General features: G+C 41.6%; 1 protein-coding gene across 1 annotated transcript in view; it reads right to left on the reverse strand.

Annotated features, from left to right (window-relative positions):
• Positions 1-12,954, reverse strand: part of LOC117433375 (uncharacterized) — a 53,006-nt gene that overhangs the window by 16,764 nt on the left and 23,288 nt on the right. Inside the window, exons 16-24 of the mRNA XM_059006582.1 lie at positions 11,272-11,535; positions 9,603-9,830; positions 8,085-8,348; positions 7,078-7,305; positions 6,136-6,405; positions 4,449-4,693; positions 2,741-3,101; positions 2,083-2,310; positions 1,140-1,409 (exon numbers count right to left, since the gene is read on the reverse strand). Of these exons, the coding sequence (XP_058862565.1) occupies positions 1,140-1,409; positions 2,083-2,310; positions 2,741-3,101; positions 4,449-4,693; positions 6,136-6,405; positions 7,078-7,305; positions 8,085-8,348; positions 9,603-9,830; positions 11,272-11,535 (2,358 nt within the window). The remainder of the gene's footprint in view (positions 1-1,139; positions 1,410-2,082; positions 2,311-2,740; positions 3,102-4,448; positions 4,694-6,135; positions 6,406-7,077; positions 7,306-8,084; positions 8,349-9,602; positions 9,831-11,271; positions 11,536-12,954) is intronic.

Raw genomic sequence — 12,954 nt, forward strand, 5'->3', positions numbered from 1 at the left:
GGCGTATCACATGAATAGTCATATATGGCCCTGGTATCAGATAACGGGGCGGTCATAGTAAACAAGCTGGCTGAGTGCGTCAGCGCACAGAGACTATCATGGACATTTGCAGAGCTTTTTTCAGATGTTATAGTAATAAAATAATGACTTTGATCGCAATATTGAGGAGTTTGGTGATAAAACGAGTGATCCGGAGATGATTGATCGGTATGTACGACTATTATTTTTATTATTATTTATTTCTTACATAGATGAAAGCGACAGCGAAAGAAAGGGTGTGGCGGGGCTGGAGAAGCCTAGTGAGTGCTTTGTTGATATGCAGGGCCATTTAAACCTGTTTGACTGTGGAAAAAAATACATTTTAAACAGCGCGTCTAAAATTAACTGCGCGTGTGAAAATAAATTGGACCTGACGCGCCTGACGCGCACTTAATAAATGGACTGCAAAGGGTTAAACTCGGTCCTGGGGACCCCCTGTGGCTGCTGGTTTTCATTCCAACCGAGCTCTTAATTACTTAACTAGACCCTTAATTGAACTGATCATCTGCTTAATTAGACCTTTTTACTTGTTTTCAGCTATTAAACAGTTGCATATTTCAAGTTAGCTATAACATTTGATAAGTAAATTGAACTGCAACTGTTTAAGAGCTGAAAACAAGTAAAAATGTCTAATTAAGCAAATAATTAGTTCAATTAAGGGTCTAGTTAAGGAATTAAGCGCTTGGTTGGAATGAAAACCAGCAGACACAGGGGGTCCCCAGGAACGAGTTTGAGAAGCCCTGATCTAGGCAGAGTCAGTCCTTTAATTAAATGTGACAAAGAACACGTAAAATAACCAAAGGTCTACCTTACATCCACAGTATACACTTGCAAAAGTGTATCAAGACAGGCAGTTAGACAAATGACTCCACACACGCAAAGTTTCTGATACTAAAGTGCTGAAGAATGTACTAACCAAGTTTCATCAGAAGCAGTACAAACACATGTTTTAAATGTAAAGTATGAGATGCTGTACTGCACATCGGTGTGGCTCCCAGTAGGGGGGGGGGGGGGGGGGAATTCCCTTCCTGGCACCCTTTTTGAAAGAATAAAGGACTAGCAGAAAATATTCACACCAGCACATTTTAAAATGAAGTTACCTTGGGAAAGCTGCAGCACCCCCAGCCCCCTTGCTTGTTCTTGCAGCAGGTGTTGCCGTCAGGACAGGATTTGGTGTCATCACATTTGACGTCTCTCTCGACCGTCCCATTCACAATCACTAGCATCTTCCCATTGTTGGAGTTTTTCTTCATAGCCGGAAACTTCTTCCTCATCGTGGTTTCCCCCTCTGCAGACAAACACTTCTTGTGTTCGGTATCACACGTGGTTCCCTCGGGACAGCAGGATTCATTGTCTGCACAGCACACAGCCTGTGGAAAAGTAAGCAGAAACATCAATAAACAATGAGAAATAGAATCTAATGACAAACGGCATTAAAAAAAAAAAATTAAAAAAAAGTTAAGCCAATCCGATTTTAAAGTTCCATCAAATAGCCAAACCTATCAGAAGCCATAACTTGTGAAAGAATGTCTTCATGCCCTACGGTCAAGAACTTTTGTTAATCGTTAAAAACGCACTGGGAGATACAGTAGCGTGCACATTTATTGGAACACCCCAATGCGTCTGTTGTTTTTATTTGTGTGCATATGAAATCGAACCCCTGTAACTGAATCTTGGAAAATTGCCAAAATAGGCAAATTAGTGATCGTCAAATTTAATTAATGACTTTAATAGGCCACATGTGCAATTAATTTCTAAGAGAAAAGGAACACACAGCCACAAATGGCAAAATGCAAGAGACTTTTTAGAAGTTAAGACACCAAATTAAAAAGCACTAAGTGGTCTAACATTTTTACACAAGTGCCTATTTGTTTCGATAGCACCGATTACCGACCAAAAATTTAAATTCTCACACCATGAGGTTTTTAAGCAAGTAGGTATATAAAATATATAAATGACAAATCTTGAGCTCCTCTAATATATTTGCACACTATTGTATGTACAGATGTCTCCATTATATTTTTACTTGTAGGCATGTCTTACATGCGGCAGTGGACAGCAGGCCCAGTCTCCAGTGCTCAGTTTACAGCAGGTGTTCCCGTCAGGGCAGCTGTACTGGTCATCGCACTTCTCTTCGTTGGGCTCGCTCACGAGGGCTGGCACTTTCTTCAGCCAGGGCACAGAGAATCCACCCTGGTCACAGGTGCCAGCAGCAAGATCACAGGTGGTGTCCTCTGGACAGCAATGCTCGTGGTCATCACAGCAAACAGCCTGGGGAGGGAGGGGGTGAAGGGATGAATTTAGAACAAGCTGACTATTTCTATGCAGTGAATATGCTCAACAACAAGGATAATCTAGGCAGAGTCAGTCCCTTAATTAAATGTGACAAAGAACAAATAAAATAACCAAGATCTACCTTACATCCACAGTATACACATGCAAAAGTGTATCAAGACAGGCAGTTAGACAAATGACTCCACACATGCAACGTTTCTGATACTAAAGTGCTGAAGAATGTACTAAACAAGTTTCATCATAAGCAGTAGAAACACATTTTTTAAATGTAAAGTATGAGATGCTGTACTGCACATCGGTGTGGCTCCCAGTAGGGGAGGGGGAAATTCCCTTCCTGGCACCCTTTCTGAAAGAATAAAGGACTAGCAGAAAATATTCACACCAGCACATTTTAAAATGAAGTTACCTTGGGAAAGCTGCAGCACCCCCAGCCCCCTTGCTTGTTCTTGCAGCAGGTGTTGCCGTCAGGACAGGATTTGGTGTCATCACATTTGACGTCTCTCTCGACCGTCCCATTCACAATCACTAGCATCTTCCCATTGTTGGAGTTTTTCTTCATAGCCGGAAACTTCTTCCTCATCGTGGTTTCCCCCTCTGCAGACAAACACTTCTTGTGTTCGGTATCACACGTGGTTCCCTCGGGACAGCAGGATTCATTGTCTGCACAGCACACAGCCTGTGGCATAGTAAGCAGAAACATCAATAAACAATGAGAAATAGAATCCAATGACAAAAGGCCCATGTATTCAAATAACTTAAAAAAAAAAGTTAAGCCAATCAGATTTTAAAGTTCCATCAAATAGCCAAACCTATCAGAAGCCATAACTTACGAAAGAATGTCTTCATGCCCTATGGTCAAGAACTTTTATTAATCTTTAAAAACGCATTGGTAGTTTGTAACAGAGATCGAATGGTGTTTGGTGTTAGATCTCCCTCTCGACCTGTGAGGGCACTGTGTAACGGGAACAGAGTACCCTTAACTAAATGCACGACAATTTATTCCGTAGGGTAGGTGGAAGTTGGTCATTTAGGAAAGGGGCGCAGCTACGGTATCCAAACTCAATGACCCAGACGGTAAACGGCGTGGCATCTGAGGATTAGAGGAACGGATGCGCTCGTTAACCTAGGGGTCATGAGCGAGGATATAAATAGGGGTCATAGCTGACGTGATCTGTTCCTTGGTAATTGGTTAGTGCTGAAAACCTACAAGGAGTCTGTGTGCTGTTTCGTGAACCGTGAGTTTTGTCTTGTGTTTGTTAGTGTTCTGTCAACTGTCATCTGTTTTTTAATAGACTACCAGCTGCACGATCCGGAGCTGTAGAGAAAGCCTGCATAAATCCGGACATCATTTTCACCCCTGTATTTCACGGAGAACTGTATTACACCACTTGCACGTATTCACTATCACTAAGAACTGTGTTTGTGTTTTGTGTTTAGTGTTGGTGTGTAAAACTGGACTATTGGTTATGGGTCAAACCCGGGGAATTACAAATACCGAGTGATACACGCCGCTGTATCACTCCAACATTATTATTTACAGGTGTTTGCCATAAGGCTCTGGACATTGTTAATTAAATCAATAAACACCCTTCCACCTGGAAATCATTGTCTGTCTGTTTAGTATCCGCTCTACACTGCACTCACCTGTATTCACTCACCACTTTGCCACAGAGATACAGTAGCGTGCACATTTATTAGAACACCCCAGTGCGTCTGTTGTTTTTATTTGTGTGCATATGAAATCAAACCCCTGTAACTGAATCTTGGAAAATTGCCAAAATAGGCAAATTAGTGATCGTCAAATTTAATTAATGACTTTAATAGGCCACATGTGCAATTAATTTAAAGAGAAAAGGAATACACAGCCACAAATGGCAAAATGCAAGAGACTTTTTAGAAGTTAAGATGCCTAATTAAAAGCACTAAGTGGTCTAACATTTTTACACAAGTGCCTATTTGTTTCGATAGCACCGATTACCGACCAAAAATTTTAATTCTCACACCATGAGGTTTTTATGCAAGTAGGTATATAAAATATTTAAATGACAAATCTTGAGCTCCTCTAATATATTTGCACACTATTGTATGTACGGATGCCTCCATTATATTTTTACTTGTAGGCATGTCTTACATGCGGCAGTGGACAGCAGGCCCAGTCTCCAGTGCTCAGTTTACAGCAGGTGTTCCCGTCAGGGCAGCTGTACTGGTCATCGCACTTCTCTTCGTTGGGCTCGCTCACGAGGGCTGGCACTTTCTTCAGCCAGGGCACAGAGAATCCACCCTGGTCACAGGTGCCAGCGGCAAGATCACAGGTGGTGTCCTCTGGACAGCAATGCTCGTGGTCATCACAGCAAACAGCCTGGGGAGGGAGGGGGTGGAGGGATGAATTTAGAACAACCGGTCTATTTCTATGCAGTGAATATGCTCAAAGACAAGGATAATCTAGGCCAGGGCATCTTAACCCTTTGCGGTCCATTGTCGGACTGGGTCCGACATTGCAATTATTCCTCTCAGGTCCTTTGTCGGACTGGGTCCGACATCATTATAGCAACGCAAAAAACGGGTTTCTAGTCGTTTTTTCTCCGGAAAAAGCCGAGAAAACCATTCAATTGCCGAGTGGGAGCGACAGGAGCCGAAACAAGACGGAAAAAAAAAAAAAAAAAAAGAAAGGCGTATCACATGAATAGTCATATATGGCCCTGGTATCAGATAACGGGGCGGTCATAGTAAACAAGCTGGCTGAGTGCGTCAGCGCACAGAGACTATCATGGACATTTGCAGCGCTTTTTTCAGATGTTATAGTAATAAAATAATGACTTTGATCGCAATATTGAGGAGTTTGGTGATAAAACGAGTGATCCGGAGATGATTGATCGGTATGTACGACTATTATTTTTATTATTACTTATTTCTTACATAGATGAAAGCGACAGCGAAAGAAAGGGTGTGGCGGGGCTGGAGAAGCCTACTGAGTGCTTTGTTGATATGCAGGGCCATTTAAACCTGTTTGACTGTGGAAAAAAATACATTTTAAATAGCGCGTCTAAAATTAACTGCGCGTGTGAAAATAAATTGGACCTGACGCGCCTGACGCGCACTTAATAAATGGACTGCAAAGGGTTAAACTCGGTCCTGGGGACCCCCTGTGGCTGCTGGTTTTCATTCCAACCGAGCTCTTAATTACTTAACTAGACCCTTAATTGAACTGATCATCTGCTTAATTAGACCTTTTTACTTGTTTTCAGCTATTAAACAGTTGCATATTTCAAGTTAGCTATAACATTTGATAAGTAAATTGAACTGCAACTGTTTAAGAGCTGAAAACAAGTAAAAATGTCTAATTAAGCAAATAATTAGTTCAATTAAGGGTCTAGTTAAGGAATTAAGCGCTTGGTTGGAATGAAAACCAGCAGACACAGGGGGTCCCCAGGAACGAGTTTGAGAAGCCCTGATCTAGGCAGAGTCAGTCCTTTAATTAAATGTGACAAAGAACACGTAAAATAACCAAAGGTCTACCTTACATCCACAGTATACACTTGCAAAAGTGTATCAAGACAGGCAGTTAGACAAATGACTCCACACACGCAAAGTTTCTGATACTAAAGTGCTGAAGAATGTACTAACCAAGTTTCATCATAAGCAGTAGAAACACATTTTTTAAATGTAAAGTATGAGATGCTGTACTGCACATCGGTGTGGCTCCCAGTAGGGGAGGGGGAAATTCCCTTCCTGGCACCCTTTCTGAAAGAATAAAGGACTAGCAGAAAATATTCACACCAGCACATTTTAAAATGAAGTTACCTTGGGAAAGCTGCAGCACCCCCAGCCCCCTTGCTTGTTCTTGCAGCAGGTGTTGCCGTCAGGACAGGATTTGGTGTCATCACATTTGACGTCTCTCTCGACCGTCCCATTCACAATCACTAGCATCTTCCCATTGTTGGAGTTTTTCTTCATAGCCGGAAACTTCTTCCTCATCGTGGTTTCCCCCTCTGCAGACAAACACTTCTTGTGTTCGGTATCACACGTGGTTCCCTCGGGACAGCAGGATTCATTGTCTGCACAGCACACAGCCTGTGGAAAAGTAAGCAGAAACATCAATAAACAATGAGAAATAGAATCTAATGACAAACGGCATTAAAAAAAAAAAATTAAAAAAAAGTTAAGCCAATACGATTTTAAAGTTCCATCAAATAGCCAAACCTATCAGAAGCCATAACTTGTGAAAGAATGTCTTCATGCCCTACGGTCAAGAACATTTGTTAATCGTTAAAAACGCACTGGGAGATACAGTAGCGTGCACATTTATTGGAACACCCCAATGCGTCTGTTGTTTTTATTTGTGTGCATAAGAAATCAAACCCCTGTAGCTGAATCTTGGAAAATTGCCAAAATAGGCAAATTAGTGATCGTCAAATTTAATTAATGACTTTAATAGGCCACATGTGGAATTAATTTCTAAGAGAAAAGGAACACACAGCCACAAATGGCAAAATGCAAGAGACATTTTAGAAGTTAAGATGCCTAATTAAAAGCACTAAGTGGTCTAACATTTTTACACAAGTGCCTATTTGTTTCGATAGCACCGATTACCGACCAAAAATTTAAATTCTAACACCATGAGGTTTTTAAGCAAGTAGGTATATAAAATATTTAAATGACAAATCTTGAGCTCCTCTAATATATTTGCACACTATTGTATGTACAGATGTCTCCATTATATTTTTACTTGTAGGCATGTCTTACATGCGGCAGTGGACAGCAGGCCCAGTCTCCAGTGCTCAGTTTACAGCAGGTGCTCCCGTCAGGGCAGCTGTACTGGTCATCGCACTTCTCTTCGTTGGGCTCGCTCATGAGGGCTGGCACTTTCTTCAGCCAGGGCACAGAGAATCCACCCTGGTCACAGGTGCCAGCGGCAAGATCACAGGTGGTGTCCTCTGGACAGCAATGCTCGTGGTCATCACAGCAAACAGCCTGGGGAGGGAGGGGGTGGAGGGATGAATTTAGAACAACCGGTCTATTTCTATGCAGTGAATATGCTCAAAGACAAGGATAATCTAGGCCAGGGCTTCTTAAACTCGGTCCTGGGGACCCCCTGTGGCTGCTGGTTTTCATTCCAAACGAGCTCTTAATTACTTAACTAGACCCTGAATTGAACTGATCATCTGCTTAATTAGACCTTTTTACTTGTTTTCAGCTATTAAACAGTTGCATATTTCAAGTTAGCTATAACATTTGATAAGTAAATTGAACTGTAACTGTTTAAGAGCTGAAAACAAGTTAAAATGTCTAATTAAGCAAATAATTAGTTCAATTAAGGGTCTAGTTAAGGAATTAAGCGCTTGGTTGTAATGAAAACCAGCAGACACAGGGGGTCCCCAAGACCGAGTTTGAGAAGCCCTGATCTAGGCAGAGTCAGTCCCTTAATTAAATGTGACAAAGAACATGTAAAATAACCAAAGATCTACCTTACATCCACAGTATACACATGCAAAAGTGTATCAAGACAGGCAGTTAGACAAATGACTCCTCACACGCAAAGTTTCTGATACTAAAGTGCTGAAGAATGTACTAACCAAGTTTCATCATAAGCAGTACAAACACATTTTTTAAATGTAAAGTATGAGATGCTGTACTGCACATCGGTGTGGCTCCCAGTAGGGGAGGGGGAAATTCCCTTCCTGGCACCCTTTTTGTAAGAATAAAGGACTAGCAGACAATATTCACACCAGCACATTTTAAAATGAAGTTACCTTGGGAAAGCTGCAGCACCCCCAGCCCCCTTGCTTGTTCTTGCAGCAGGTGTTGCCGTCAGGACAGGATTTGGTGTCATCACATTTGACGTCTCTCTCGACCGTCCCATTCACTAGCATCTTCCCATTGTTGGAGTTTTTCTTCATAGCCGGAAACTTCTTCCTCATCGTGGTTTCCCCCTCTGCAGACAAACACTTCTTGTGTTCGGTATCACACGTGGTTCCCTCGGGACAGCAGGATTCATTGTCTGCACAGCACACAGCCTGTGGCATAGTAAGCAGAAACATCAATAAACAATGAGAAATAGAATCCAATGACAAAAGGCCCATGTATTCAAATAACTTAAAAAAAAAAGTTAAGCCAATCAGATTTTAAAGTTCCATCAAATAGCCAAACCTATCAGAAGCCATAACTTACGAAAGAATGTCTTCATGCCCTATGGTCAAGAACTTTTATTAATCTTTAAAAACGCATTGGTAGTTTGTAACAGAGATCGAATGGTGTTTGGTGTTAGATCTCCCTCTCGACCTGTGAGGGCACTGTGTAACGGGAACAGAGTACCCTTAACTAAATGGCACGACAATTTATTCCGTAGGGTATCCCCCCTATGTTTCGTGAACCGTGAGTTTTGTCTTGTGTTTGTTAGTGTTCTGTCAACTGTCATCTGTTTTTTAATAGACTACCAGCTGCACGATCCGGAGCTGTAGAGAAAGCCTGCATAAATCCGGACATCATTTTCACCCCTGTATTTCACGGAGAACTGTATTACACCACTTGCACGTATTCACTATCACTAAGAACTGTGTTTGTGTTTTGTGTTTAGTGTTGGTGTGTAAAACTGGACTATTGGTTATGGGTCAAACCCGGGGAATTACAAATACCGAGTGATACACGCCGCTGTATCACTCCAACATTATTATTTACAGGTGTTTGCCATAAGGCTCTGGACATTGTTAATTAAATCAATAAACACCCTTCCACCTGGAAATCATTGTCTGTCTGTTTAGTATCCGCTCTACACTGCACTCACCTGTATTCACTCACCACTTTGCCACAGAGATACAGTAGCGTGCACATTTATTAGAACACCCCAGTGCGTCTGTTGTTTTTATTTGTGTGCATATGAAATCAAACCCCTGTAACTGAATCTTGGAAAATTGCCAAAATAGGCAAATTAGTGATCGTCAAATTTAATTAATGACTTTAATAGGCCACATGTGCAATTAATTTAAAGAGAAAAGGAATACACAGCCACAAATGGCAAAATGCAAGAGACTTTTTAGAAGTTAAGATGCCTAATTAAAAGCACTAAGTGGTCTAACATTTTTACACAAGTGCCTATTTGTTTCGATAGCACCGATTACCGACCAAAAATTTTAATTCTCACACCATGAGGTTTTTATGCAAGTAGGTATATAAAATATTTAAATGACAAATCTTGAGCTCCTCTAATATATTTGCACACTATTGTATGTACGGATGCCTCCATTATATTTTTACATGTAGGCATGTCTTACATGCGGCAGTGGACAGCAGGCCCAGTCTCCAGTGCTCAGTTTACAGCAGGTGTTCCCGTCAGGGCAGCTGTACTGGTCATCGCACTTCTCTTCGTTGGGCTCGCTCACGAGGGCTGGCACTTTCTTCAGCCAGGGCACAGAGAATCCACCCTGGTCACAGGTGCCAGCGGCAAGATCACAGGTGGTGTCCTCTGGACAGCAATGCTCCTGGTCATCACAGCAAACAGCCTGGGGAGGGAGGGGGTGGAGGGATGAATTTAGAACAACCGGTCTATTTCTATGCAGTGAATATGCTCAAAGACAAGGATAATCTAGGCCAGGGCATCTTAACCCTTTGCGGTCCATTGTCGGACTGGGTCCGACATTGCAATTATTCCTCTCAGGTCCTTTGTCGGACTGGGTCCGACATCATTATAGCAACGCAAAAAACGGGTTTCTAGTCGTTTTTTCTCCGGAAAAAGCCGAGAAAACCATTCAATTGCCGAGTGGGAGCGACAGGAGCCGAAACAAGACGGAAAAAAAAAAAAAAAAAAGAAAGGCGTATCACATGAATAGTCATATATGGCCCTGGTATCAGATAACGGGGCGGTCATAGTAAACAAGCTGGCTGAGTGCGTCAGCGCACAGAGACTATCATGGACATTTGCAGAGCTTTTTTCAGATGTTATAGTAATAAAATAATGACTTTGATCGCAATATTGAGGAGTTTGGTGATAAAACGAGTGATCCGGAGATGATTGATCGGTATGTACGACTATTATTTTTATTATTACTTATTTCTTACATAGATGAAAGCGACAGCGAAAGAAAGGGTGTGGCGGGGCTGGAGAAGCCTACTGAGTGCTTTGTTGATATGCAGGGCCATTTAAACCTGTTTGACTGTGGAAAAAAATACATTTTAAATAGCGCGTCTAAAATTAACTGCGCGTGTGAAAATAAATTGGACCTGACGCGCCTGACGCGCACTTAATAAATGGACTGCAAAGGGTTAAACTCGGTCCTGGGGACCCCCTGTGGCTGCTGGTTTTCATTCCAACCGAGCTCTTAATTACTTAACTAGACCCTTAATTGAACTGATCATCTGCTTAATTAGACCTTTTTACTTGTTTTCAGCTATTAAACAGTTGCATATTTCAAGTTAGCTATAACATTTGATAAGTAAATTGAACTGCAACTGTTTAAGAGCTGAAAACAAGTAAAAATGTCTAATTAAGCAAATAATTAGTTCAATTAAGGGTCTAGTTAAGGAATTAAGCGCTTGGTTGGAATGAAAACCAGCAGACACAGGGGGTCCCCAGGAACGAGTTTGAGAAGCCCTGATCTAGGCAGAGTCAGTCCTTTAATTAAATGTGACAAAGAACACGTAAAATAACCAAAGGTCTACCTTACATCCACAGTATACACTTGCAAAAGTGTATCAAGACAGGCAGTTAGACAAATGACTCCACACACGCAAAGTTTCTGATACTAAAGTGCTGAAGAATGTACTAACCAAGTTTCATCATAAGCAGTAGAAACACATTTTTTAAATGTAAAGTATGAGATGCTGTACTGCACATCGGTGTGGCTCCCAGTAGGGGAGGGGGAAATTCCCTTCCTGGCACCCTTTCTGAAAGAATAAAGGACTAGCAGAAAATATTCACACCAGCACATTTTAAAATGAAGTTACCTTGGGAAAGCTGCAGCACCCCCAGCCCCCTTGCTTGTTCTTGCAGCAGGTGTTGCCGTCAGGACAGGATTTGGTGTCATCACATTTGACGTCTCTCTCGACCGTCCCATTCACTAGCATCTTCCCATTGTTGGAGTTTTTCTTCATAGCCGGAAACTTCTTCCTCATCGTGGTTTCCCCCTCTGCAGACAAACACTTCTTGTGTTCGGTATCACACGTGGTTCCCTCGGGACAGCAGGATTCATTGTCTGCACAGCACACAGCCTGTGGCATAGTAAGCAGAAACATCAATAAACAATGAGAAATAGAATCCAATGACAAAAGGCCCATGTATTCAAATAACTTAAAAAAAAAAGTTAAGCCAATCAGATTTTAAAGTTCCATCAAATAGCCAAACCTATCAGAAGCCATAACTTACGAAAGAATGTCTTCATGCCCTATGGTCAAGAACTTTTATTAATCTTTAAAAACGCATTGGTAGTTTGTAACAGAGATCGAATGGTGTTTGGTGTTAGATCTCCCTCTCGACCTGTGAGGGCACTGTGTAACGGGAACAGAGTACCCTTAACTAAATGGCACGACAATTTATTCCGTAGGGTAGGTGGAAGTTGGTCATTTAGGAAAGGGGCGCAGCTACGGTATCCAAACTCAATGACCCAGACGGTAAACGGCGTGGCATCTGAGGATTAGAGGAACGGATGCGCTCGTTAACCTAGGGGTCATGAGCGAGGATATAAATAGGGGTCATAGCTGACGTGATCTGTTCCTTGGTAAATGGTTAGTGCTGAAAACCTACAAGGAGTCTGTGTGCTGTTTCGTGAACCGTGAGTTTTGTCTTGTGTTTGTTAGTGTTTTGTCAACTGTCATCTGTTTTTTAATAGACTACCAGCTGCACGATCCGGAGCTGTAGAGAAAGCCTGCATAAATCCGGACATCATTTTCACCCCTGTATTTCACGGAGAACTGTATTACACCACTTGCACGTATTCACTATCACTAAGAACTGTGTTTGTGTTTTGTGTTTAGTGTTGGTGTGTAAAACTGGACTATTGGTTATGGGTCAAACCCGGGGAATTACAAATACCGAGTGATACACGCCGCTGTATCACTCCAACATTATTATTTACAGGTGTTTGCCATAAGGCTCTGGACATTGTTAATTAAATCAATAAACACCCTTCCACCTGGAAATCATTGTCTGTCTGTTTAGTATCTGCTCTACACTGCACTCACCTGTATTCACTCACCACTTTGCCACAGAGATACAGTAGCGTGCACATTTATTAGAACACCCCAATGCGTCTGTTGTTTTTATTTGTGTGCATATGAAATCAAACCCCTGTAACTGAATCTTGGAAAATTGCCAAAATAGGCAAATTAGTGATCGTCAAATTTAATTAATGACTTTAATAGGCCACATGTGCAATTAATTTAAAGAGAAAAGGAATACACAGCCACAAATGGCAAAATGCAAGAGACTTTTTAGAAGTTAAGACACCTAATTAAAAGCACTAAGTGGTCTAACATTTTTACACAAGTGCCTATTGTTTCGATAGCACCGATTACTGACCAAAAATTTAAATTCTCACACCATGAGGTTTTTAAGCAAGTAGGTATATAAAATATATAAATGACAAATCTTGAGCTCCTCTAATATATTTGCACACTATTGTATGTACAGAT

This window comes from Acipenser ruthenus, chromosome 33 (assembly GCF_902713425.1).
Source record: "Acipenser ruthenus chromosome 33, fAciRut3.2 maternal haplotype, whole genome shotgun sequence".
Classification (NCBI taxonomy): Eukaryota; Metazoa; Chordata; class Actinopteri; order Acipenseriformes; family Acipenseridae; genus Acipenser; species Acipenser ruthenus.